The 27,471-nt window shown below is 53.1% G+C and overlaps 1 protein-coding gene and 1 pseudogene across 7 annotated transcripts; both read left to right on the top strand.

Moving 5' to 3' along the window:
* The window catches only part of LOC106977566 (60S ribosomal protein L27a-like), a 69,032-nt pseudogene that overhangs the window by 29,243 nt on the left and 12,318 nt on the right, over positions 1–27,471 (top strand).
* FGR (FGR proto-oncogene, Src family tyrosine kinase) lies at positions 6,756–26,248 on the top strand. 7 transcript variants are annotated; one of them, XM_027059932.2, is made up of 13 exons: positions 6,756–6,847; positions 15,233–15,295; positions 16,249–16,481; positions 16,974–17,076; positions 17,892–17,990; positions 21,502–21,605; positions 21,852–22,001; positions 22,705–22,860; positions 22,946–23,125; positions 23,743–23,819; positions 24,066–24,219; positions 25,235–25,366; positions 25,477–26,248. In XM_027059932.2, exons 3-13 carry the CDS (start codon positions 16,262–16,264, stop codon positions 25,683–25,685), a joined length of 1,584 nt encoding a protein of 527 aa, XP_026915733.1. In that variant the 5' UTR covers positions 6,756–6,847; positions 15,233–15,295; positions 16,249–16,261; the 3' UTR covers positions 25,686–26,248. The 7 variants fall into 7 exon arrangements, with proteins under 7 accessions (XP_026915733.1, XP_026915735.1, XP_026915730.1 ...); XM_027059934.2 differs by lacking the exon at positions 6,756–6,847 and adding an exon at positions 7,200–7,396 and having other exon boundaries at positions 16,252–16,481; XM_027059929.2 differs by lacking the exon at positions 6,756–6,847 and adding an exon at positions 7,200–7,396.

The following is a 27,471-nucleotide window of genomic DNA, read 5'->3' as shown; positions in this document are numbered from 1 at the left end:
AACTTGTCATGAGGCCCCCTGGCTGGGTCAGCTGCCCAGAGGCAGTCCCACAGTCTCAGACAGCCCCGTACTGTGCCAGTTTTCCCACTGTCCTGCTCTGGGACACCTGTCCTGTGGCTCCATGGATCTGTTGATAAATGGGCAGCTGAGCCAAGGCCAAGCTGTCTCTCTGTCCAAGGAGCATACTTCTGGGCCACCAAAGAGCAGAGTTGAGCCCCTGGATTGGGGGGGAGCATACCCGCCCTGCTCTGTGTTTGTCCAAGTGCCACCCACCAGGTCGCCCTTATGTGACGGTGAGTATAGGCAGAGCCTGGCAAGTCCCTGACCACAGATGGCTGCATGGGGGGGATCTCAGTTATGGGTTCTGTAAGCAGAAGGTACTAGGTTCCAAACCCAGCTCTTCTGTGTTACTTTTGCCAAGTCGCTTTACTTCTCTGAGCTGCAGTGGCTTTACCCTTGCAGCAGAGAAAACCATTATCTTGCCCCTTCCCATTTTGCTTCAAGGCTCATGCGAGATAGTGGTTATAGAATGAATCTTTCTTTTAACAAACATTTGAGCGCCTACTATGTGCCGGGCCTGCTTTAGACATAGAAAGTATTTATTATTTCTCCCTGCATCAATCACCTTATGTGAATGGAGGGACTAGGGTAAGGAGCAGTGGGAAAGATTCTAAAACTGACCAGACCTCCCTCCCTGGCTCCTGATGGCTCTTTGTACATCTGGTAAAGGTGCTTTCAAAGCCATCATTTCTTTGACTCCACATTCTGGAAGATAGCTATTACTGTTCTGGTTTTATTGATGTAGAAACTAAAGCCTAGAATTGTTAAATCACTTGCCTAAGACAACACAGTTAGTAACTTGTGGGGCCTGAATGACCCACGCTGCCTTTGACAAGGAAGGAGGTCAGAGGATCACCACACACCCCACAGCCACCCCTGGCTCCTGTGCTGTGCAGAGATGAGTCGGGTCCCTTCCTGGGGGTCCTGGCAGAGGGGCTTCAGCCAGTACCCTCCCTGTCCTCCAGGAGTCCCCAGTTATATACAGGCCAAGAGGACCAGGCAGACTTCAAGCAAGACATCTGGAGATTGAACAGCCCTCATTGGACGTCTTGTCCTACCCTATCCTTGTACAGATCAGGAAACAGAAGGGCAGAGACAGGCACTTTCTCAAGGTCATACAGTGGGTCAGAGGTCCTGCCTCTTAACCAGGTGAAGACGTGCCTGCCCATAAAAGGCCAAGCATGTGAAACGCCCCCTACGGTGCAGACAAGAAATGCTCAAGGTTCAGAGAAGGGAGAAAATACCACCTGCCTAGAAGGCTGAGCATGGGCAAAAAAAAAAAAAAAAAAAAAAAGAAAAGAAAAAGAGGAGAGAGGCCACCACATGGGGAGCACCATGGAGCAAAGGGTTGGTGGTGGGACTGGTTGTGCATCCCCATGGAAGCCCACCCCCTGCCCACATGTGGATTTCCTCCACCTGCTCACTCTGGCGCCTCCTGAGACCAACGATTCTGCTGCTGAGCTGTCCTGACCGTTCTTCCTCTGCTCTTGAGCTGAAACTCTGCTTGTCTGCCTGAGCTTCCACCCACCAGTCAGAGTTCTGCTTGCTGTCTGGGGCCCACAGAATGGGTGTCATCCCTGGCCCCAGAGCCATTGAGCGGGGGGCTCTATTAGAAGTTTCTCCTGTGGGCAGTCTCCTATTTATCTTTCAGAACCCACTCGGACACTCCCTCCTCTGTGAGGTCATCCCCGTCCCTCAAGCGAAAGTGATTCCTTCTTTCATTCCTGTTTGCCACCAGCGTCTATCAAGCACCTACTAGGTGCCAGGCACTTGCAAGGTGCTGGGTAGACTTAGAGACAAAACTCCTGCCCTACTGGAGCTGGAAATCTAGGAGAGAAAGAGAAAAACATATCAATCACTACTGGCTTTAGCGGGTTTTTCTCCAAAAATATCTAACCAAGGTTCACACACTATATTTGGTAGCGATGTCTCTTTGGTCTCTTTCAGTATAGAACAGTCACCCCCCCCATCCTGCCCCCCTTTTTTTTAATGGCAGCAACTTTTTAAAGTGACCAGTCCAGTGTTCTCATAGGATGTTTCACACTGTAGATGAGTTTGAAGTTCCCCTCATAACGCTGTTTACCTTAGTCCTCTAAGCTCTGTGTATCTTGTACCTGGAAGTCAGGTCGAGAGCAGGGATTGGCAAACTTTCTATAAAGCCAAGTAAATATTTTTGGCTTTGTAGATCATACAGTATCTGTTGCAACTATTCAACCCTCATTGTAATGTGAAAGCAGCCACGCACAATACGAAAGCCCCTGGAGCATGGCTGTGCTTCAATACAACTTTATTTATGGACACTGAAATTTGGATTTACCCTAATTATCATATGTCAAGCAGTATTATTCTCCCTTCGATTTTTCGAACCACTTAAAAATGCAAAAGTCATTCTCAGCTCAGGGGATGCACAAAAACAGGCAGAGGTCATATATGACCAATAGTTTGCTGACCCCTTGATTGCTTTTAGGTTAAGCTTCTGTAGCAAGAATTATTCACAGTGATGACGCATCCTTAATAGTCATCACCCAAGGAGTCACATGGTGCCAGCTTACTTTAGTTACGAGGTGTCTACCAGACTTCTCCATTAAAAAGGAGAAATACCTTTTGCACATCACAGATCGGCTGTGCCGTGCTCCTTCCCAGCACCGTGTTAACTGTCTGTCCCTTAAAACCTTTCACCGGGCATTTTTGGCATCTACAATGCACTGGATTGTGTCCCCCTTCCCCCCAGTTCACATGTTGCAGCCTTAATCCCTGTATTTGACTGTATTTGAAGATAGGGCCCTTCTGGAAGTAATTAAAAGTTAAATGAGGTAATAAGGGTGGGGCTGGAATCCGAGCAGACACCAAAGAGTTCACCTTCTCTCTGTCCTGTGAGAATGTACCTGGAAGGTGGCTGTCTGCAAGCCAGGAAGAGAGCTCTCACCAGAAGCCAATCCCACCAGACCTTGATCTGGGACCTTCAGCCTACCAAACTGTGAGAGATAGGTTGTTGTTTGAGCCACCCTGCATTTTGTGACGACTGCCCAAGCTGACTCACACATCACTGATGATTCTTTTGCCTAAATTGATTATCTAATTGAGGCTGCAAAATGGGTTTTTTCTAGTTCTCACATCCCTTCTAGTGTATTAGTTGGCACTTTTTTCTGCAAAGAAAAGCTTTCCCTCATCCGCTAGGAATGAACTGCAGATCCTCCTAAGAAAGCAGGATAAATGCTTAATTCTCTGAAGGGAAGATATTTGTTTTGTTTTGTTTTGTTTTTCTTTTTAAATGGGAAATTCTAGAACCTATTTGTATGCTGCAAGGATAACTCTGTGCGGAGGGAGAGATAGATGATGCTTGAGAAGGGGTTACGGAAGGTGGGAGGTATGCAAAAGGTGAGGGCATTTAGAGTACCAGTGAGGAGGGAAGCGGGGGAAGGTGAAAGACAGAAGAAAGGGCGTGAACTGGTCCTCTGGGCAGATCTATAGGGCCAGCTTATTAGGAAATGCACTGGATGGTTGCCGGGGCTGGCTCATGTCCTTTTGAGCCTGGGAGTTGTGACCCTGCCTGCATAGCAGGTGGTTGTCTCCTCTGTACCCAGAGACGGTGGGTAGTTGGATTGCTGCAGGCTTGGGGACTTCTGGGCAAGTACACTGGAAGGGAAGGGAGGCAAAGCAGAGCACGGTCTTTGCCAAGAAGGATATCGGGACTGACAACAGACACTATCTAGGCCGCTTGAAGGCAGCAGTGAGAACAGGAGGAGAGTGACAGCTAGATGGGAAATGGATGGCAGGTCTCAGCAGGCTTACTGGACTTTGATTTTTGGTTTTGCTCAGAGTTTTCAGAAATGTTTTAAAGGAAAATGTGAGGGGGGGGGTTAGAAGGATAGTGGGGGGTTTCAACAGGCCCCTCCTATGGCCTCTGGCCTCTCTACCCCTGTGCCCACCAGTCTCCTGTGCCACATAGAGGTCAAGGACTGGAGCCTGATTCCTATTTGAGACACCAGCACCCAGCCTGGCATAGGGTAGTCACAGGGAAGATCTGAGGTTTGATCGAATGGATGAGTGAATGATAGCAAACACTTTTATGGCACTTACTATGTGCCAACGGCTCATTGGTTTTTCCCAAGACTCCTGTAAAGTGGGGTCTACTTTGGTGAAACCAAAGCACGGAAAGGTAAAATAAGTTGTCCAAGGTCATAGAGCTGGGAAGAGGCAGAGTTGGTCCACAAACCAGGTAGTCTGGGCCACAGTCTGTGTCCCTACCACCAGATTATTCTCAATGGATAAATGAGAGTCCTAGACTCTGTCCATCTGTCCCGAGTGATGCCAGGTATCTCTTGAGATCAGAGCCCTGATCTGGTCAAGAGAGATTCATAGGCAATAAACAATGAACTGAGAAATAGACCATTTCAGATTGTGACAACTGCCATGAAGGAGACAAACTGGGTGTCAAGGGCAAAAATAAGGGGACCCTCCCTGAATGGGGTGGTCAGAGACGGCTTCTCTGAGGAGGGTACTTCAGGTAAAAGATGGAAAGGAGCCAGTACTGTGAAAAGCAAGAAGAGTGTCCTAGGAAGAGGGAACAACATGTGAGAAAGCCCTGAAGCAAAAATTCAATGTATTCTGGCAACCGAGAAGGATCCCAGTGTAGCTGAGGAGGAAGATGGCCCAAGTAGGACTGGAGGGGTGGACAGGGACAAGGCACACAAAGTCTAGGGGGCCATGGCAAAGCATTTGAATTTTGTTATTCTTTGTTATTGTGGCATTTTATTTTATTCTTATTACTCCAAGCAAACTGGAAGGGAGGACACAGGAGAATTTTAAGCAAGGAACTTATGTGGTCCAATTGGTATTAAAAATTTTTTTTAATGTTTATTTATTTTTGAGAGTGAGAGAGAGACAGAGTGGGGGGGGGGAGGGCAGAGAGAGAGGGAGACACGAATCCAAAGCAGGCTCCAGGCTCTGCCAGGCTCTGCCAGGCTCTGAGCTGTCAGCACAGAGCCCTATGAGGGGCTTGGACTCACGGACCGTGAGATCATGACATGAACTGAAGATGGACGACCAACTGACTGAGCCACCCAGGTGCCCCTCCAATTTGTATTTTAAAGCATAAACAGGGGACCTGGCTGGCTCAGTCAGTAGAGCACAGGACTCTTGATCTCAGGGTTGTGAGTTCGAGCCCCATGTTGGGTGTAGGGATTACTTAAATAGACACTTATATTTAATTTTTTTAATATTTATTTTTGAGACAATGCGAGAGACAGAGTGCAAGCAGCAGAGGGGCAGACAGAGGGAGACACAGAATCTGAAGTGGGCTCCAGGCTCTGAGCGGTCAGCCCAGAGCCTGATGCGGCGCTCAAACTCACGAATCGTGAGATCATCACCTGAGCCGAAGTCGGACGCTTCACCGACTGAGCCACTCAGGTGCCCCTAAGTAAATAGACATTTAAAACACATAAAAGCATAAGCAGTTTTGCTCTTCTATTCATTTGCTTATTCAGTCATTGATTCCTGAATTTTTCATTCATTCTTTAATTCCTACCTTCACTTATTTATTTTTCCATTGGGCTTTCATTTGTTCACCTGTTAATTCCTTTGTTCCTTGATGGATTCATGCATTCCTGTGCCCGGAGCACATGTTACCCTGTGCCAGAACTACTCTAGGTGCTGGGAGCATTGATAAGAGTCAGACACTTGCCCTTGGTAGCAGGTGCTGCCAGTGGGGGTGGCAGTCAGAGAAGGCCTCCTGAGGAGCCAGAACTGGACGGATGACAGAGGGAGCCTGATAGATTGGGAATCCCTTAGGGACAGGGACCAGTCTCATTAATCTCTGCGTTCCCTAAGCCTGGTACCTGACAGGCAATAACTAATATTTGTTTGTTTGTTTGTTTGTTAAGTGAATATGTGGACCAATAGCCAGTTAGGTAGCGTTTGCTGTTGGCTGTGAAGCTGCCCAGCCAACGTGAGACCACCGTTCCCAAGTCCCTGTGTCTCTGCCTCCTCCCGTTTCTTCCTTCCCATCGCTGCTTTCCCTTTGCTAAGAGAAAAGCATTCTTACCTACATCCCACAATCACACTGGGACGTACCTGAGCGTGTGTGCACAAGCACACTCTCACACACATACACCCACATCATTCACACACATCCCTGCTCGTACATAGAAACACATGTGCCTGCAAAACGTGTCCCAGTTGTTGATTCCAACATTGCAGTCATCGATTTCATTGCCTATAATCACTCACCCAAGCACACGCACGCACACGCACACACACACACACACCTGGGCTCACACACCCTCCCTGCCTTCCCACCATATCCTGAACACACCTACTTCACCAAATGGCCCTCCCACACACATCTCCTCCCCAGAGGAGGAGGGGTTTTCCTGGTCCTTGGTTTAAGGCTGAAGAAGTCAACAGTGGAGGGAGGGAGGATTGAACCTCTCCCCACCCCCACCCCCGTGTGTGTGTGTGTGTGTGTGTGTGTGTGTGTGTGTGTGTGTGTGTGTGTGTGTAGGGGTCAGGGATCCCTCCTAGTCAGAAAGGCTGGAACTGAGGGTGACACTCAAGTTTCTCTAAATCTTGGGTGTTTGGGGGAAGCTGACACTCTTCCCTCCCTCGGTGTGGCCTGAGGGCTGATTCCTCTGACAAGCAGTTTCCCAGAAGGGTCCCCGCCCTCCCCACCGCCCCACATCCCTGTGCCCCCACGTCTCCGGCTCCTGAGATAGGCAAGTCAAGGCGATTGGATCCGCAGTGGCTCCGGTGACAGCAATCTGAAGTCAGCGGGCTGTGGAGAACTTGGGTAAAGCCTGCCTGCATTTGGTCCTCAGTTTTCCCAGCTGCAAAAGGGGGTGGGGGGTGGGCTTCAGTGATAGAGAACAGCTGCTTCTTCACCTGGACTCCAATCAGTCTAAAAGAGCAGGTGCTTCTAGGGGGTGAGGAACTTGCTCCTTTGGAGGGGCCAGTGCTAGGGGAGGCTGTGCTAGGGGGTCCGGGTCTGGGGGAGGAGCTGGGGAGCAGGGCGAGGGCTGGGAGAGCCGAACCCCGCTAACCCGGGGGAGGCGGGAAGTGGGAGCAGGCGGGCCCGGGATTTGAGGGCCCCTCCCCCCCGGGCAGCCGGCTCGGGGCTGGGGCGGGCCTGTGAGTTCTCCCCGCCGCCGCCGCCGCCGCAGGGCTGCAATAAGAGAAGTCCGAGGCGGCTTCCTCCTCCGGGCCCAGAGCGGGCGGCGGTCTGAGGCCGGCAGCTCCCCAGCTCCCCGCCCCCGCCCCCCCACGGCGTCGGCACTCGCGGCTGCTGGGAGCCCGGCTGGCTCTCCCGGGGTCTGTCCGAGGCGGCCTCCCCTGGGACCAGGTAGGCGGCCGTCAGGTGGGGCCGGACGGGCAGCGCGGCGCCCCGCCTCCGACCCGCCCGCACCCTGGACGGAGGGCTGCGGGAGGCAGGCTGAACTTGAGCAGAGCTGAGCGAGCCGAGGGCCAAAGGGACCTCACCCCCCTCCCAGCCCCCCGGAGAAGGACTTGAGGAGGAAAACTGAGGAGACCTGGAGAAAGAGACTGATAAAATCTGGAGGGGGGGGGCTGAAGGAATATTGGGGAAAGCAGACCGAAAGGACCCTCTCCCCGCCCCCCCCCCCAAATGGTAGAGAAAACGGAGGGAACCTGTAGAGTGAAAGTAATAGAATTTGGAAAGGGGCTGAGTCAGGGCAGAGGGACTAAGGGGACTCTCCCAACAGGGGCTGGGGGATAAACTGAGGGGACCTTGAAAGTGAGGAACTGGGAAGAAGCTGGAGGGTCTGGAAGCGGGGAACTGGGGGTGGGGGAGGGTGCTGGGAGGACCAGGTGAGAGTTTGCTGGAGGAGGTCAAGGAGAACCGTTTCTGGAGAATGCACAATGTGGGGCACAATTCTGGGGGTCCAGGAAGTCCCCCTATCCGAAATCAGCAGAAGTCGAGGGTGAGGCCTGCAGCCCGAAATCGCAGCCCCCTAAACTTTCCCGCCCCCGGCACTGGTGGGAGGGTCCCGGACGACTAGGGGACTCCTCCGAGGCGCTAGAGGCGTGGGTCCCGACTTCCGGGGGAAGTCCCCGCCCTCAGCAGGGATGGGCCCCTCTGGGTGCCCCCTGCTCACCCCCCCGCCCCCCCCCCCCCCCCCAGTGGCGGTCTCGGTCCGCGTTCCCCTCGGGATCCGGGAATTGCTGGCAGCCCCGACGGAAATCCTGCTTTTGACCGCGATTGCCCGGAGGGGCTGTCTCCGTAGCAACCAGAGGGTGGAGAGGGAGAGACCAGCGCTTGGCTGCTGTTGGGCGCGTTGCCCACGCAGTCCCCTTTGGTACCCCCTCCGCCCCCATTTTGGGTCCTCAGTCAGGGGCAGGCTTCTGGACAGAGGAGTAAGGCAATGATGCTAAGTGTTCAGACATTCTGGGGTGAGGATCTGCAGTCGGGGGGAACTGAGCCAGACTGGGCTCTTGATTGCTGTCTGACTTTGGGTCAGTTACAGGGCTTCACTGGGCCTCCTTTTCCTCATTTGAATTATGGGGGGCGGGGAATGACCTCTGCCCCCACTCAGCCCCCATCCCCCCATCCATCCCAAATCCCCAGAATCAGGTGCAGAAAGCAGTTTTTGCACAGTGTCCTTAGAGGGGTTATGAGTTATTACTGACCTAGGGGGATGCTTTCCTTCACCTTCTCAAAAGCATGGAGGGGGTACAGAAAGCCTGACAGGGTCTCCGGGAGCAGCACACAAGTGACATCTAGTAAATAAATGTTTATGGATCTGTTGAAGCCCCATACTGGGAAAGTGAGCAGGTTTGAGGTTCGGTCCCCCAACCCCTATGATGCCACGCCCAGTGACCCCTGAGCCTTTAGGCATCCTTCCATCTGTGGGACCGTGGAAAAGCAGGGCTCCGTTCTCACTTTACAGACAGGAAGATGGAGCTTCAGCAGTGAAGGACTGACAGGGACAGCAGTAGGGATTTGAATCCAGGGCCTCTTGTCCCTAACGTGGTGAAGGAAGTAGCCAGAGCTGAGGCCTCGGTTCCCCCCCCTCACTCCTACTAAATCCCCTGCAGCCCTGTGGAGAGGGGAGTGGGTGACTGGGGAATGGTGGAAGATGGTGTGGTGTTCCTGGGCTGCATGGCTGGTTCCTGCTCCCCAGTGGGCCCGAAGCTGTGAGCGAGGTGTCAGGATGTTTGTGAGTATGGTTTGGACTTTGAATGAGCATGAGCCTGTGAGCATATGTGTGGGTGTTAGGGTGTTCTCTACAGCCACCTGGGGCTAATGTGGCAAAGGAAGTGGCCAGACCTTGGGAGGCTGGGTAGGGGGGACCTCAGAGCTGGGGAAAGAGAAGCCAGGACCCCTTGTGCACCAAGCAGACCAGCAGGCCAGCAGACCCCCTAGTTTAAGGGTGTGGGCTGGTTTAAGGTGGAACCAGGAAGGAGGCTTCCTGTCTGGAAGACTCCTATTCCCTCAGCAACCCCTGAACCACCCATGGCTCCCATCTCCCCAAAACCTTGAATCCCTAAAGACCCTTATTTTAGAAGCTGGTGGGTGACTTTTCAGCAATAGATGAGAAACTACCATTACCCACACACATGGAGAAAATTCAGCTGACACATTTAGGATCATGTGGAGTAAGAGCAGTATGACAAAGATAGGCCCCCTCCTCCACATCCACCCCCCGCTGCCCCCTCCACCTGGCTCTACCAGGTGATAGAGTCTGACTGAGGTATGTCTTCTTAGGCCCTGGGTGTTCAGAGGTAGGGGGTTGTTAAGGCCTCAAGAAAGGATGGCGTGGGATGGTTAGAGGTTCAATGAGAGCCAAGGCCTCAGTGAAAAAGATGGGGGTTAGTAAGGACCCTGGAGTTCAGTGAGGGGGGGCAGGGCCTTGGCAGGTGAGAGACGGAAGCCTTCAGGAGGGTCAGGTCTTGGTGAGGGGATGGGGTTCAGTGGGGCCAAGACTTGTGTCCTGCCCCTGGCTGGCCCAGAGCCCTGAAGAGTAGCCGGAACTCTTGCAGGATGGTGGTTTCCGGCTGCTGCCCAAAGTCCCAGTTCCCTCTTTCTGAAATCCACCCCCCCCCCCCCATTTGACTGAACCAGCCCAGCCCTCCCACCTCACCCTGGGAACTTCTCTTTCTTCTCCACCCTTGCCTGCTCCACCTCCCTGGGCCCTGGAGGGGCTTCCTCAAGGGAAAGGAGCGGAAGTGAAAGTTCACTGAGCACCAGCTGTGCGCCTGGTGCTTTCACAGTTGATCCTCAGAAGCAACCCCATGAGGTAGAGATTTATATTCCTATTTTCTAGGCAAAGAAACTACAGCTCAGAGAGGTGAACCAACTTCCCCAATGTCTCGAGCTAGTTGTCAGGCTGTGTAGAATTCGGCTTAAATCTGTTTCCAGGTCCCACTTGGATACTTGGCAGGGGTTAGGGGGGGTGGGAGGGGTGGGGGGAACAGGACATCCTGTGTCTACATCAAAGCCCTGACATGGCTTGGAGAAGTGTGGACCTCAAGAGAGGGTGGGTGGGCCCGGGGCTCCTGTGTCCAGGAGTAGGGCTAGGCTGGAGGCAGGCTCCCTGCTGCGTGGCCAGCTGCCATATGGCAGGGGTGGTATGTTCAGTTGGCCAGGGGCTAGAAATATGACGTATACGAGTCAGGGACAGCATGACCTCCTGCACAGGCTCTGAAGAATGCAGCCACGGTGTGAACTCAACTCTGGACCTGAATTAATGGTCCTGGCTTTGAATCCCCTGTGTGGCTGTTTGACCTTGAGCAAGTCACTTCCCCCCCACACACACTAGAGGGGGATGAACTGATAAATGGTCTCTGGGGGGCCTTCTAGCTTTGCTGCTTGTGGTTTTCAGCCTCACTTGACCACTGCAATTGGTCAAGAGCCACATCTCTTCAAGCCTTCCGAATAACTGCACGGATGCAAAAACTGAGGCTCAGAGGGGCTTATATCATTCATCCAAGGTCCCAGAGCTAATAACATAAAGAACAGGGACGCCTGGCTTGCTCAGTCGATACAGCATGTGACTCTTGATCTGGGGGTTGTGGGTTCAAGCACCATGTTGGGCATAGAGCTTACATTGAAAAAAAAAAAAAGCAAAAGAACAGAGTCGGGTAAGGCCACACAGAGGGAGGTGTTGAAGGCAGGAACACCTTGGTCTAGGAATAGACCTCAGCTCTGGTACTGACTCCTGTCGACCAGCTGTTTAAGGGGCATACTCATAAACCGACCCGAGTTCCTGTGGTGGCCAGAATGCTTGTGGCCCCTCTCTCAGCTGCTGGCTCCCTTTCTGGTGTTAGCAGGCAGCCAGTTCAGCTCTGAGAAGAGAAAAGCCTGGGTTCAGATTCTACGGCTGTGAAAATCACGACTGTCCGAGAGAACCTGGGCTTTGCCTCTCAGGGCTGTAGTGAGGACTTAGAACGTGTAGCACAGGGCCCAGCACATTGTAGGTGCTCATTAAGGGACACACATTATTGCTTCTACCAGGGCTACAAAATAGAACGGTGCCTACAGTGGAATTAGAGCCAAATTGATTGGGGTTGAATTTTAGTCTCCCTTTACTTACTGTGTAATCTTGAGGAAGTTACTAAACATCTCTGTGACTCAGTTTGCTTATCTGTAAAATGGGGGTAGTAATAAAACCTACTTCCTCAGGTAACCAAATGAGATCATGCATGGGAATTGCTTGGCACAATGCCAGGCGCTGAGTAAGTGTTTAATCAATTGGACATTTTAAAGCATAATCATTATTAGCCAGACTTCGAGGAAGTCAAATACCCTTGGCTTTGCACCGGTTAGGATCTGCGGGAGAGTCCTAGGGGCTGTCCGTATGCAGATACCCAAGCACGGAGGACCCAACCTGCTTCCTCTGCCTCTTTCCCTCTGCCTTGGAATCTTTCGTTCTCGGTCTTTCTCTTCATTCCTACCTTTCGCTTTTTCTGTCTCTGGCTCTCTGTTATCTTTCTATTTCTCATTTCTATCTCTCTTTGTCTCTTTCTTTTTCTTTCTTGCTGTCAGCTGGCTGCTGGAGCCAGCTAGGATTGGCTCTGGGGAGCTGACTGTGTGAGTCTCATCCCAGCCCAGTGTTCAGGAAGTCACCTCGGCTACTCGAAATCAGCCATGGTGGGAATATTTATACCATGGGAATCAGCAAATGCTACAAATCAGGACCTTTTTCTTTTTTCTTTTGAGAGTCAGTGTACCAGCACACTGCACTGTTTCTCTCTGTGCCTCTCTTTCTCTTTGTCTCTCTGTATCTCTCAGTCTCTGTCTCTGCCTTCTCTTTCTTGGTTTCCCCCATTTCTTTCTTTCCTCTGACAAAGCTTCCTGAGTGAGGGCACATCCAGTGTGGCCCCCTCAATGCCTTGGGCCATGCAGATGCCAAACCCTTGCCCCGCCCCCTCACCTCACTTCCCCCAAACCCCTTGGCAAACTGGTGCCCAGAGAGCCATGCCTGGCCCTGGGCTTCAGTCCCCATCGGGGAGTTCCAAGTCCTGAGAGCTGTTCCCCATTGCCTGCACCCTTCACTGTCACGTCTTCCTCAGCCCACACAGCCCTCTGCCTCTTTCTAGAGGCTGACGGTTCCTAAACCACCCCTCCCACCCCATTCCAGTCATGCAGAATTTGGGGCTCCCATTAGGCTGATTTAAAAATGTTGTGGTAGGGGGTACCTGGGTGGCTCAGTCGGTGAAGCATCCAACTTCGGCTCAGGTCATGATCGCAATGTTCGCGAGTTCGAGCCCCACGTCGGGCTCTGTGCTGACAGCTCCGAGCCTGGAGCCTGTTTCAGATTCTGTGTCTCCCTCTCTCTCTGCCCCTCCCCTGCTCACGCTCTGTCTCTCTCTCTCTCTCTCTCTCTCTCTCTCTCTGTCTCAAAAATAAACATTAAAAATCTTTTTAAGTTTTCAAAAATAAAATAAAATAAAATAAAAATGTTGCGGTAGGGCGCCTGGCTGCCTCAGTCAGTGGAGCATGTGACTCTTGATTCCGGGGCTGTAAGTTTGAGCCCCCCATTGGGTGTAGAGCCTCCTTAAAAAAAAAAAAAGAATTAAACAAAAATAAAAATGTTGTGGTAATATTTATCTGGGCATTGTCGGAAGTGGCAACCTTGTATCTATGTGGGGACCCAAGAGGTTGTGCGAATTTGTGTCTCTTACAGAGAGGCGCTCTGTGTGGGTCTGTGACTGGGGAGAGGGGTCTGCAGATCTGTGTCCCTCTGGGGGCTCCGTGCATCTGTGCGTGCTTGCACGATTGGCTGTAATTATCCGTGTCTGTGACCAGGCAACGGAGAGAGGTGGTTCAGATGCTGGAGCCCAATGTCAGGATTCATCCTGTTGTGTGACCTTGGGCCCAAACTCTCTGTGCGTCGGTTGCCTTATCGATATTAGCAGTGCCTCGTGGTGGTGTTATGAGAATAAAACGTGGGGATATACGTAAAGTGTTTAACGCGGTGGCTGGCGCATAGTGAGGGCTGTACACTCTGGGTACGCCGTTCTTGTGGGGAGGCTGTGTGTATGGCTGTGTGCGCGTGCGTAGATGGGTGAGGGCCGGAGGTGTGTGTACGTGGGCAGGTGGGTATCCTTGAAGAGGTATGTGTGGAGAAGAGCTCAGAGTCTCTGTGAGGTGCTGTGTGTAGGCGAGGTAATGTGCGCGTCCAAGAATGTGTCAGGAGGGCTGTGTGAATCTGGGCGTAGGCCCCGTGTGCCATTTGAGACGTGTGTGTGTCTTCCTGTGAGAAGACTTCCATTCTCACCCTGCAACCTTTGTCTTCATCTTGTCCCCATCTGTCCCCTCAGTGCCTGAAATCCTTTCCCTCCCTGGGCCCTGGGTGGCCTCACCCTCTGCCTATATTCTCTCCCCGGCCCTGAGCAGCCTTCAGTGTCCTGGAGCCGTTCAGTGGTTGCGCCCCAGGGGAGGGGTCCCGAGGTGAAGATCCGCAGCAATGGCTTAGTGAGCACGGGCTATTTTAGGGCTCTTACCACAGCCCGCCTTCGCAGTTCACCAGATGGGTGTCCCTCCCCTACACACACAGGGGAACAGTTACGGTGAAGAGTGAGAGGTGCTGGTAGGTCTAGAGTGGGGGTCGGGGCACTGATGTGACAGAGCCATCGGCTAGGCAGCTGGATCTGGTGGAGCCAGGAAGCCTTCCTGGAAGAGGTGAGTGTGCTCAGTAGGAGGGGCAGGATCCAGAGAGAAGAGGAGGAGGCTATCCATAAGGGAACTGGACTTAGGGGTCAAGAAAGGCAAGACGAGGGCACCCGTCACGAAGGTCCTCAGCCCCTCTGGGAGAAATCAGGGTTCACTGGGTTGGCCCCACCCTACAACTGTCCATTCCTCTCACATCTTAGGAAACCGAGCCCTCTCCCCAGCAGTTCCTCTCTAAGTGTTGCAATGGCAGAGTTTCTGGCGGGGCGTGGGGAGCCCTTGCTCAATGATCTGCCTGCCCTGTTGCTCAGAGGACATAGCTACCGGGAAAGCCTTGGCTTGTTTAGGGGCTCCCCAAGGGATCCTGGTGGCCCTGGCTTCTGACCTGGGCCTTTTTTGACGTGGGGGTAGGAACCAGCTCTGGAGGTAGGTGTTCCCCTTCAGTCTGCCACCAGACGTAACCCTGGGGCTGCTGGGGGTTTACGGAGCCCGGGGTGGGCGCGGGGGCATCGTGCAGAGGAAGGGCCAGGGACCGGGGGCCTGTGAGTGAGAGAGCACCGCTCGGTAGAAATCCAATGAGAGGGACCAGTCTAGCGCAAAAATATGAGCATCTGACTCCGAGTCTGTCAACCCGAGAGGCAGCCTGTGTGCCTTTGTGCGTGTGCGCGCGCGTGTGTGTGTCCACGCGCGAGAGCTTGGGCTCGTGTGAGAGCTGGTTCGTGTGAGTGTGTTGGTGTTGGCGGGCACGCCCATGCAAGTGTGTGCGGTGGGTGTTGGTGTGTGACTCTGTGCCGGGGCGTGTTACTGTCCGTGTTGGTGAGCCGGTGTGTCAGGTGGATGTGAGTGTGAGAGAGTTGGTGTGGGTGATGTGTCCTGCGTGAGGGTGGATGTGTCAGCTTGCCAGGGGCGGCAGGAAGGAAAATGAAGGCAGAAGTCATGCCGGGACAGAGCCCAGGCCAGGCTTCCCGAAGAGGGCAAATCGGGCAGCTGGCTTCCAAGAACCTTGGCCAAGCCTCCGTCTTCCACGTCCTTCTCTCTCGCCCTCAGGTCTCTGGCCCCTCCCGAGGACCATGCCGCAGCCCCACTGACCCAGGAGTAGGGGCCTGAGGGGTGAGTGGGGAGAGCAGGGACTGAGGGCTTTCAGGGTCAGGAAAAGGGGTGGGGTGGCCTTCCCGAGCCCCACAACCCATCACAGCCCCCTCCTCCTACGTGGGCCCTGTTGCTAGGTAACAGATGGGGGAACCATAAAGAGGCAGCCTGAGAGGCCAGAGGCTGGACCCACAACAGGAAATGGCCTTGATCCCCCTCCGCAGGGAATCTCCAGGTGCAGACACACAGAGCCCTCACACACGCTCACACGCAAATACGCCTCGATACGTAGACATGCACATACACAGAGGGAGACACACATATACACCCAGAGACATCCAGACGTACTTACACACACACACGGACACACACACACAGACAGGCATATATGCTCCTGCACAGGGCTCTACACCTGGTCATGACACACAGACACGGAGGCACCTACTCACACAGACCACCTGCATGCACGGAGAGATACACACACACACACACGCACACACTTGCACAGAAGCACGTACATATGTGTGCAACTGATGAGACATGAACACACCCGGAGCCATCACATGCACAGACACACAAACACTCATAAGAGGCTGCACAAACACATATAGACACACCCACAAATGTGTGTAGTCACAAATACTTAGAGACGCACAGAAGACGCACATGCACCAGCACTATGAAGAGTGTCACAAAACCACAACACGTTGATGGAACAGGAGGCAAAAATATATGAATCAACCCAGCAGCGTCCCAAAGCAGCACATTGAGGGTATACATTCTCTCTCCGAACAAAGCAGCGGGGAGATAGACCCAAAGGTAGCCCTGCCCCACCTTCACCCCTCACTAGGGGGGGACCCGGAGAGGGGAAACTGCATGCCTGCGTGAGTGTGCGTGTGCACGGGTGCACGCGTGTGTGCATAGGGCAGCACGTCCGGCAGGGGCCCCAGAGTGAGGCATGCCCCATTCTGTAGCAGGGCACCTGGAATGGGCTGTGTGTTCTGCAAGAAGTTGGAGCCGGGGACCAAGGAGGATGTTGGCCTGCAAGGGGACTTCAGGGGCAGTGGGGCTGTGGACCACTATGGCCCTGACCCTACTCAGGCCCGGCCTGTGTCCTCCTTTGTCCATATCCCCAACTACAACAACTTCCCCAGTCAGTCCACCAGCACCCCCTTCCTCGATGGGGGCGTCATCAGGGGCATCTCAGGTGAGTCCAGTGGGTGGGAGGCAGGCACTGCCTGGATCCTGGGAAAACCTGGGGGAAAGGGAGACGTCTTTAGGAGCCTCCAGTGTGACGTGGGAAACACGGCCCGGCTTTCAGAGCACAGTCTGAGAGGGAGAGTGTACAGGCCTACCTTCAGAAACCCAGTTTCAAGGGTAGACATAGCTCTGTTCCCATCTGAGAGAGGGACCCTGATGACGGACCCAAGTGGGAAGTCTTGGCGGGGAAGAGGAGTGGGTGACTTGGGAACTCCCCAGGGCGGGTGGGATGGGCTTGAGGGCATGTGTCCTGAATCCACGTGGAGCCAAGCTGTGAGGCCCAAATCAGAAATCCACTGGACTCCAAAGGCCTTTGGAACCAGTCACTGCAGCAGTGGGGAGGCATAGAGCCTGTGTGAGGAACAGGATTCTGGGGGTGCAGTCACCTTGGAGTCCCCTGTCCCATGCCCTACACTGCTGAGTAGCCCTGACTCTGCAGGGGCTGGGGTGACCCTGTTCACCGCTCTGTATGACTATGAGGCCCGGACAGAGGATGACCTCACCTTCACCAAGGGTGAGAAGTTCCACATCCTGAATAACACGTAAGTAACCAGGTCCCCCAGCTCAGGACATGGCCTGGGCTGGGAACACGACCCACATAAGAATCCTACCTGGTCCCTCAGAAAGCTCCAGCCTAGTTGGGGACACAGATACATGACAATAACAACTCTGAGTAATTGCTGCTATGTAGGGGGAGCATGGGAACATAGGGGCACAGAAAGAACACTATATGCGGTCTCCAGGATAGTAGTGATCAGGGCAGGCTTCCTGGAGGAGGTGATTGCTAAGGTGAGACTAGAAAAAAATGAATAGATGTTGAGGGAAGAGGTGAGAAAAGAGGAAGAGAGAGTGAGAGAGAATGAGAATCCGTGATGACTTCTGGAAACCACCCGGTGGTTCAGTCTAGGTGGATTATAAAGTACGAGGTGTAGAATGGAGAGAGCAGAAGCTAGAGAAGTGGGTGGAAACAGATTCTGCAGTGCTTTTTAAGCCATGTTGAAGAATCTGGATTTTATCCAGAAGGAAATATGCAGTCATTGGGGGTGGTTGAGGATTTTTCAGTGGGTAAGTGACCGAATTAGCTGTCCACTGCCTACCCAAACCCCAGCCCAGCTGAGGAGCCAGAGGAGAATGCCAGGAGTCCGTGTCCCCAGACATGTTGCTTCTGTAGGGAGAAGTCTCTGGGGCAGCTGCAGTGGCTGAGGGCAGAGCAGACAAAAGCCCTGGGGTGTGTGTGTGTCCACAGTGAGGGGCTGGCAGGGCTAGTCTCCACCTGACCTTTTGCATGGCCCTGCATGGCCCCAGGGTGCTCCAGGGGGCCGGGTTGCCACTGACAGCCTGTGTCCTGTGCCTGCAGTGAGGGTGACTGGTGGGAAGCTCGGTCTCTCAGCTCTGGACAAACTGGCTACATTCCCAGCAACTACGTGGCCCCTGTGGACTCCATCCAGGCTGAAGAGTGAGTAGGGTGTGGGGGGGGGTGGCTATCCCTATGGACAGGACAGGACCCTGGAGTCCAAGGCCACCTCTGAGTCACAGCCCCACTCTGAGCCTATCTTCTTATTTACAATTCTGTGAGGTCATTTTGTGAATAAGAGAACAGTGATGATAATGACAGTAAACAATATTTATGTAGCACGTACCATGTTCTGGGCCCTCGTCAAAGTGCTTTCTGTCTATTAACAGAGTTAGGAACTAATCTTATCCTGTTTTATGAATGAGGCGACTGAGGCACAGAGAAATCAAATATCCTGCCCAAGTTCACATGGCTAGTAAGTAGGTGGAGTTGGTATTTGAACCCAGATAGTCTGACTGCATTTGCTAAGCATTCTCCATATTGACTTTCCGTGATAACAACAGGACACGCGCTTTAAAAAAATTGTAAAACGCTGAACAATTGCAAGGGGACACTACTTAGAATTAATTCTGTTAAGGAGGCAGGGGAGTATCATTCATGGTGTACCATTATAACCCGAGATGTGATGACAGGTGCTTTACCGACCTTGAGGCATTTAACTCTCACAAGTACACATTTGATATTATTATTGTCCCCATTTTACAGATGAGAAAACTGAGGCTCGTAAAAACTTTTTATCTATGTGCACCTATATATACATATATGGGAAAAGAAAAGATTGGAGAGACCAGGACTTGGTGACTAATTTGACATTGGGTGATGGGGAGTGGGAAGAATCAAGGATGGCCCAAAGTCTTCTTGAGGAACCGAGTGGGTGAGGGTGCCATTTGCTAAAGTGGGGAACATGGGAGCGGGTATAGGTACCTGGGTTCTGGGGGTGGGGGACTCGTTGGGATGAGATTCGTAGAGAGGAACAGCCAGGTGGAGGACCCTGCCAGGAATTGGATTAGGCTGTGCTTTGTAGGAGAGGGCCCCCGCCCAGGCCAAGCCAGGCTGCTGAATTAGCCCAGAGGAAGGGGTATCTTTTCCTAGTTGGCATTAAGGCTCTTCGTTTGCTGTGGCCCTTGCAGAGGCACAGCTGGGCCGGGGTGGAAATCTGGGGCTCTTCAGGATGGAGGGGACAATTAAAGCTGCATAGGAGGGTGAAGGAAGAGACAGAGAGTGGGAAAGAGGTTGGCCCTGGGACCCAACTTTGGAGAAAGCTGCCTTAAAGGAGAAGTTGCTGTTGGAAAACCAGGCCAAGCCAAGTCAGAACAGCCAAGAGGGTGGAGGAAAGATCGCAGGAAACAAGAAAGGGAGTGTCAGAGGCTGCCACTGGGTTTGGCAATGGGGGTGACCTTGGTGAGGGATCTCTCTGTGTGAAGAGGGGGGCGAAGGCCAGACAGCAGGGCCTGGTAGGGAGTAGGAGGTGAGGAAGCAGAGACCCAAGTGTGAAGTGCTTTATCAAGTGAAGGGGAGGTGAGAGATATAACAGAATGTTGATGGCAAGTTAGGGCTTAGAACAGTTTTGGGGGGAAGGAAGAAACATGGGCATATGTAGAGGTTGGTGGGATGGAGAGGCTTCATGTGGGGGCTGGCTGGTAGGGGAGAGATGTCTCTGAGCAGAGGGGAGTAGATGGGGCCCAGAGCTCGGGGAGGAGTGAGGCCTTCATCTGGGCAAAATGGTAGGAGTCACGAAGGACAGAACGGGTGATGATGCAGAAGGTAGGAGGTTTGGGGGGTTCATGCTTGTGTCCACACCCTCAAAGCAGTGTCACGAAGCTCTGAGCTCACTCACTACAGTGTCATGGTTAAGAGCAGTGCTGTGGTTAAGAGTGCAGGCTCTTGAGCAGACAGCTTGGGTTCCTATTCTGGCAACACAGCTGAAGAGCGTGTGGCCTTGGGTAAGTTGCTTAACCACTAGGTATCTCAATTTCCTCATCTGTCTAAGGGGGGGGGGGTGTGTGTAACAAAAGTACCTACCTCATAATGTTATAAGAATTAAATGGGGGGGGCCTGGGTGGCTCAGTCAGTTAAGCGTCCAGCTCTTGGTTTCGGATCAGGTCATGATCTCATAGTTTGTGGGTTCAAGTCCCACGTCAGGCCCTGTGCTGACAGCTGAGAGCCTGGAGCCTGCTTCGGATTCAGTGTCTCCCTCTCTCTCTGCCCCTCCCCTGCTCACACTCTGTCTCTCTCACTCTCTCTCAAAAATAAAATAAACATTTTTTAAAAACTGCAGTTTGGGGTGCGTCCGGGTGGCTCAGCCAGTTAAGCTTCCAGCTCTTGACTTCATGATCTCAAGGTTCATGGGTTCAAGTCCTATGTCAGGTTCTGCACTGACAGCGCAGAACCTGCTTGGGATTCTGTCTCCTCTCTCTGCCCCTCCCCCACTTGTGTGCTCTGTTTATTTTTTTCTCTCTCAAAATAAATAAAGTTTAAATTTTTCTTTCAAATTGTTTATTTTTGACACAGAGAGACGGGGAGAGAGAGAGGAGGGGGAAGGGGGGCGCGGACAGAGGATGCGAAGCAGGCTCTAAACTGACAGGAGCAAGCCCAATGTAGGGCTTGAACTCATGAACTGTGAGATCATGACTTGAGCTGAAGTCAGACACTCAACTGAGTGAGCCACCCAGGTGTCCCTGCCAATTTTTTTTTTTTAAGCTATCATTTGGTCCCAGGAAAAATATCCAAGAGAGAGCAGGAATGCTTGGGCCTGAGGTTGAAGTTGAGACTTAGAAGAACATCCAAATTTAAAATTTTTTATTTTTTTTTACATTTTTATTTATTTTTGATAGGCAGAGAGAGACAGAGCACAAGTGGGGGAGGGGCAGAGAGAGAGAGGGAGACACAGGATCGGAAGCAGGCTCCAGGCTCCGAGCTGTCAGCACAGAGCCCGATGCGGGGCTCGAACTCACAAACCATGAGATCATGACCTGAGCCGAAGTCAACGCTTAACCGACTGAGCCACCCAGGTGCCCCAAGAATATCCAAGTTTAAGAATGTGGAGGAAAAGCAGCAGTCAGAACCAGACAGGAGCAGTCAGAAAGAGGGGAAGAAAAGCAGGAGTGGCTGTCGTGTGGAAGTCACAGGAGGAAAGGGTTTGGGGGTAGGGAGGAGTGTGGGAAGAAGGATCTGAGAGATTGCCTGGGTAGTGAGAAAAGAACTAGGCTGGGCAGGTAGACTTATCAGCCAGTCCTATGGGCAGATCACTTCCTCTCTCTGAGCCTCAAGTTCCTCATCTGCAAAATGAGCCCCTAGAGGATCAGTAGTGAGATACATTAAGGGACTGGTGGCACCCTGATGAGGTCACGGACGACTGGGGTCCTCGCGATTTTAATTGAAGAGAAACCCAGAGAATGAGGAGAAGCCTAACCTTTATTGGGCACTCCTGTGAGTCAAGAATTCTACATTCCTGTCTCCATGCTCCTCATGACCAGGCTGCAAAGCAGGTGTATGAGCCCCGTTTCATGGGTGAGGAGCTGGAATCTTGGCTCCTGAGGTGGCTTTTCCCCACAGGAGGCCGAGTTGGGGATTGAACTGGGTGGATCTGCCTCTTTCTGGCCCTTCCCAACAGGTGGTACTTTGGAAAGATCGGGAGGAAGGATGCGGAGAGGCAGCTGCTCTCCCCGGGGAACGCCCGGGGGGCCTTCCTCGTTCGTGAGAGTGAGACTACCAAAGGTAGGGTCCCGGGAAGGGGCAACTGGGAAGCCGGGCTATTATGGTGGGGCTAGGAGAAGTGGCGAGAGGCTTGGGTGAAGGCCCAGGGCCCAGACTGGGACAGGGATGGGGGGGCAGAGACAAGACTGGGACAGGGTTCAAGGGATGTGGCCATCCACATTCCCAGTCCTCAGGCATTTGAGCCTCTCGGGCTCCCGGATCAGGAGTGGGGAGGAGAGCAGGCTTGAAGGTGACCCTTTCCCACAGGTGCCTACTCCCTGTCCATCCGAGATTGGGATGAGGCCAGAGGCGACCATGTGAAGCATTACAAAATCCGCAAGCTGGACACGGGTGGCTATTACATCACCACACGGGCCCAGTTCAACTCAGTGCAGGAGCTGGTGCAGCACTACGTTGGTGAGGCTGGCCCTCAGGGCTGGTGTGTGCTTCGGATCCCTGAACCAACCCGCTGAGAATTAGGCCCAGAGAAGGAAAGGGGCTCCCAAAGCAGTAGTGCCTGGGGTAGAACTGGAACCCCAGTTTCTGGGTTTCCAGCCCAGGATCCTGCTCTGTAGGATTCCAGAGGAAACAGGGGTGAGGCTGTCCACGTCCAAAGGGTGCCCCCTAATGTCCGAGCTGGGTAGCAGGCTGAACAGGCCTGACTTGCAGGATGGGCTGATGGGTTGAGAAGAAGCTGGGAATCAATGCTCAGGTTTCTGCTTTGGTTGATTAGGCGAAAGATGAGGTCCATGGAAGGGTGAAGGCCTCATGTCCACATCTTTGTCTGGAATCCCTGACTCCATTTCTACCTGTTAGAATCCCACCTTAACCTTGGAGGCCCAGCTGGAGGCCACCTCCTATGGGAAGGACACACCCACCCCCACCCCATCCCTGCAGGGATCATCTCTCCCTCTTGGTGCCACCTCCTTCCTTGGACAGGAATGTGTTCACCTACTCAGTGGGTCAGGTTGTCTTCTGCCCCAGCCTGTGACCTCACCTGTGGCCTAGTTCCTTTCCACTGATCTCAGAGGGGGCTGGGGGGAGCCTGGGATGGGATGAGGAATGTGTGGGGCATCCTGGCCTGCCTGTGACCTTCAACACCCCCCACCCCACTCCTCAGAGGTGAACGATGGGCTATGCCACCTGCTCACAGCGGCCTGCACCACCATGAAGCCGCAGACAATGGGCCTGGCCAAGGACGCCTGGGAGATCAGCCGCAGCTCCATCACGCTCCAGCGCCGGCTAGGCACCGGCTGCTTCGGAGACGTGTGGCTGGGTACGCAGGTCCCGAGGTCCCGGGGGCTGGGCGAGGGCTTGGGATGTCGGCGAGCCGGTGCTGACGAACCGCGGCCACCTGGCAGGCATGTGGAATGGCAGCACGAAGGTGGCGGTGAAGACGCTGAAGCCGGGAACCATGTCCCCGAAGGCCTTCCTGGAGGAGGCGCAGATCATGAAGCTGCTGCGGCACGACAAGCTGGTGCAGCTGTACGCCGTGGTGTCGGAGGAGCCCATCTACATAGTGACAGAGTTCATGTGCCACGGTGAGGGGCAGGGTCAGGAGGCGGAGTCTGGGAGGGCGGGATTGGGGAGGAAATTCAAATAGGGATCTCTAGGGGAGGGTCCTGAGTGGCGGATCTGTGATGCGACGGGACAGGGGACTCGGTAGAGTCAGAGAGCGAGGCCGGAATGGGTGAAACCCCGTGAGTGCTGGTAGTGGGGCGGGGCCAAGGTAGACTGGCCGGGGCTGAGGCTAGGTCTGGGGGGGGGGGGGGGGGGTGGAGCCTCGGCCGCGGGGGGCGGGGGGGGCGGGGAGTGTCAGCTGGTGGGTGGGGCTTGGGCGAGTAAAGACCGAATCTGTGAAGAGGCGGGATTTGGGGCGGAGTCTGAGTGGGACGTGTTTAGGGGTTCGGAGGAGGACAAGAAATGAGCTGTAGGCAGAGTCCGGGTGTCTGTGGGACCTGGGCCTGGGTGAGACCTATGAGGGATTGAGGCACCTGGCAGGATCCTGGGTGGGGACCGATCTAAGAGAGAGGGCTGGGAACGGGGCGGGGCCAAGCGCCGTGAGAAGGGATCTGGACAGGGGCGGGGTCAAGCGAGAGCAGGCTGGCCTGGAACCCGCGGTAGTCTTGCAGCTGATGTTCTGAGTTCCTTTCCTCAGGTAGCTTGCTGGAGTTCCTCAAGGACCAGGAGGGCCAGGATTTGACCCTGCCCCAGTTGGTGGACATGGCAGCGCAGGTAAAAGGCAGCAGCCCTTATCTCAGACTCCACCCCTATTAATTCTCCACAAATCCTTGTGCCCTCGAGCACCTACCCTATCCCTGGAAGTACAACCCCATCCACGGGATCATCTGTGCGACCTGAGGCAGAGCACTGCCCATCTCTGAGCCTCAGTGTCCTCATCTGGAAAGTGGGTTTTTCAAATGATCTCTCACACAAGCCACACACAAATGTTCCCTTCTATCCATACCTTGGCCCCCCTAGGTAGCTGAGGGCATGGCCTACATGGAGCGCATGAACTATATCCACCGCGACCTGAGGGCAGCCAACATCCTTGTTGGGGAACGGCTGGTGTGCAAGATCGCTGACTTCGGGCTGGCCCGTCTCATTGAGGATAATGAGTACAACCCCCGGCAAGGTGGCCTGTCTCTCCTTACCTTCCAAGAACTCCCTATTATACCGAGGGGCTGCCGCAAGGCCCCACATACACAGGGATTCCCCTCACTCCCAGACTATCCCGGGTACTCCCATCCTGATGAAGTATAAGAGGCAACTCTTGAGTTCAAATCCCAGCTCCTCTACTTACCAGACGAGTGGCCTTGGGCAAGTCACCTAACCTCTGTGAGCTGTTTTTTCTCATCTATAAAATGAAAATATCCAGACAACAGTAAGCCAGCAGATATACACCAGGCACTGCCGTAATTCTCAAGTGAAAGGCAATAGAGTGGAACGATAGGAACTCTGTAACTAGAATGCCCAGGAACGAATCCTAGCCACTTGTAAGCTATGTGATCTGGGCAAGTTACTTAACTACTCAGTGCCTCCTTTTCCAAATCTGTACAATGTGGATAATAGTAGTATCTACGTCATAGGTTTTTTGGTGAGGGTTCAGTGAGTTAATGCATGTAAATCACTTTAAAACAGTGCCTGGCAGGGGGGCCTGGCTGGTTCAGATGGAAGAACATGTGACTGTTAATTTCGGGGTCATGAGTTTGAGCCCCATGTTGGATGTAGAGATTACTTAAATAAATAAAAACTTTAAAACAAAACAAAACAAACTGCGCGGGCATGTAGTAAAGGCCATACAAGTGTTGGCTGTTACTATTAAGAGAATTATTACAATGTTTGTGAAGTACCCAATACTATACTAGATACATAGTAAGTGCTGGCTACATACCAGGTCCTTTCTGTAATGCTCAGAGACCTCTCTAGGGCCCCCAATCCTAAACACAACATTCTTTCTCTCTCTCTCTCTTTAAAGTTTATTTAAACAATCTCTTCAACCAACGTGGGGCTCAAACTCATGACCCCGAGATCAAAAGTCGCCTGTTCTTCCAACTGAGCCAGCCAGGCACCCCTGCACGCCATTCTCTTAATTCAGCTGTTCCCAGGGACCCCCTCAATAACTTTCCCTTCTCTCCCAATCTCTCCAGGGGCCAAGTTCCCTATCAAGTGGACAGCCCCAGAGGCTGCTCTCTTTGGCAGATTCACCATCAAGTCAGATGTGTGGTCCTTTGGGATCCTGCTCACTGAACTCATCAGCAAGGGCCGAGTTCCCTACCCAGGTTTGCTGGGGTGGGGAGGTGGAAGGGTGGGTGGTCATGGGAAGGGCTTCCTCCCGGTTGCCTCTTCCGGAGGGGCTAGATCCCCCGACTGACAGAGCCCCACCCTGCAGGCATGAATAACCGGGAAGTGTTGGAACAGGTGGAGCACGGGTACCACATGCCATGCCCTCCGGGCTGCCCAGCGTCCCTGTACGAGGCCATGGAGCAGACCTGGCGTCTGGACCCAGAGGAGAGGCCTACCTTCGAGTACCTGCAGTCCTTCCTTGAGGACTACTTCACCTCCACAGAACCCCAGTACCAGCCTGGGGATCAGACATAACCTGTTTGAGCATCCGTCACCTTTCTAGGGTACCCACCAATCCCTTCCAATCCCCAGGGCTCCGGTCCCAAAGCCCCAGGCTTAGAACCCTACAGGGTCCTAGTAGGTCAGAGCAACCTGCTTGCTCTGACACCATCGAGGCCAATCCACTTATTTTAAAGGTGGGGTAAATCGAGGCTTGGAGATCATCCCTCACTCTGGCCCCAAGCACTGTTTCCCCCCTTCCCACTTAGACCCCTACCTCCCAACTCTCTTCCCACCTCTCCTCTAACAGAAATGCTTAGACTTAGTCTAGTTATTTATAAAACTGTATATCCTTTCCCTCATTTTCCTCCTATCCCTGTTTTTTTACCCTGTAATTCCGCCCTGAATTCACCTCCAACTCAATTCTCTTGTGTCTGTATTTTGCAAAGACAGGGAAAGTCTTTCCTGCTGGGTGGACACTGTAGTCCGGGACCGGGGTCCAAGCCCAGGGTGAGGGAGAGGCTTGCTGAGGGCTCACCACCTCTCTGAATCATATGTGTGTTTATTGATTTTGTAAATAAGAAAAGTGATAATATGAATCCTTGAGCCATGAAAATCCCTTCTGTTAGGGCAAATGGTGGCCAAAGGAAGGTGAGTGTGACTGCTTTGGCTGCTGGGAGGAGGGGAAGGCGAGAGAGTGCCCTAACGCCTACTAAACACAAGGAACTCAAAGTGTGTTTTAGGACACCCAAAAGTCCTGATGTTTGTCCGCATGTGAATTTAGGACACGTTGAGAGATGGATAACAGAAGATAGGCAACTGGAGATCAAAATGTCCCCTTCATTACTGAAGTGGCTTTCCATCTGTGTGCCGTGGGTTTGCTAATTCTTTACTTGATTTCAGCAGATACACCATTCATCACAGGCACAAGAGCAGAACCTTGGGCCTCCTCTGACAGGGGCGATGGGGAAGACAGTGGACTCTCTGCAGCTCCCCAAAAAGGCACAGAAGGGAGGGGAAGGGAGAGGTCTGAGAGCCAGTCTAGCTCCTTGGATTTCACTCCAGGCATCTCTGCCTGCTAGGGGATGCTGGAGAGGTTTGAAGGCAGTTTTGTTTGTCACAGTGACTGGGGGGCTCCTACAGGCATGTAGTGGGCAGGGATTAGGGGTACTATACAACCCGCCACGCACCTGTGCAGTGAAGAATTGTCCCATGCCCTTGCCGCAGCTTTGAGAGACTCTGGCAGCTGATGTGCCTCCAAGTGGAAACAAAAGGAACAGGGAATAAGGGTTCCCACCTCTCCCATCAGGAAATTGTTGACCCCTAACTTACCGAGGGAAAGGATGGGGGAAAGAGTCTGGGAGCTAGGAACTGCGGCTGCGTCTGGCAAACAGTTACTAAGCATTAACTCTGGGAAGGGCCCTTTGCTAGGCACGACCCCAGGAAAACCAATATGAACAAGACCTGTCTCTGTTCCGGCGGAGATCACAGCCAGACTTGGGAGAAATCATAGTAATAATAATAACTTACTTATTAAGTGTCTGCTGCATGCCAGATGTGTTTACATCCATCTTTTCATTTAATCCGGTTCTGAGTCTGATGCTATGATTAGCCCCCATTTACAGATGAGGAAACTGAGGCTCAGGGGTTACATGATGTACCAAGTTCACACAGGTGCACGTAACAGGGCTGGGACTTGAACTCGGGTCTCATACCAAGGCCCATGATCTTTCTAGACTCTGGGCTTCGGAAAGTGATCTTATCTGCCCCAGGTAGGTATTTGGAGGATCCTCCTCCCTCTAGATATCGGTAGAAAGATTCC

The sequence above is a fragment of the Acinonyx jubatus genome, chromosome C1 (genome assembly GCF_027475565.1).
Source record: "Acinonyx jubatus isolate Ajub_Pintada_27869175 chromosome C1, VMU_Ajub_asm_v1.0, whole genome shotgun sequence".
Lineage (NCBI taxonomy): Eukaryota > Metazoa > Chordata > Mammalia > Carnivora > Felidae > Acinonyx > Acinonyx jubatus.
This window is presented reverse-complemented; position numbering and strand designations above follow the sequence as displayed.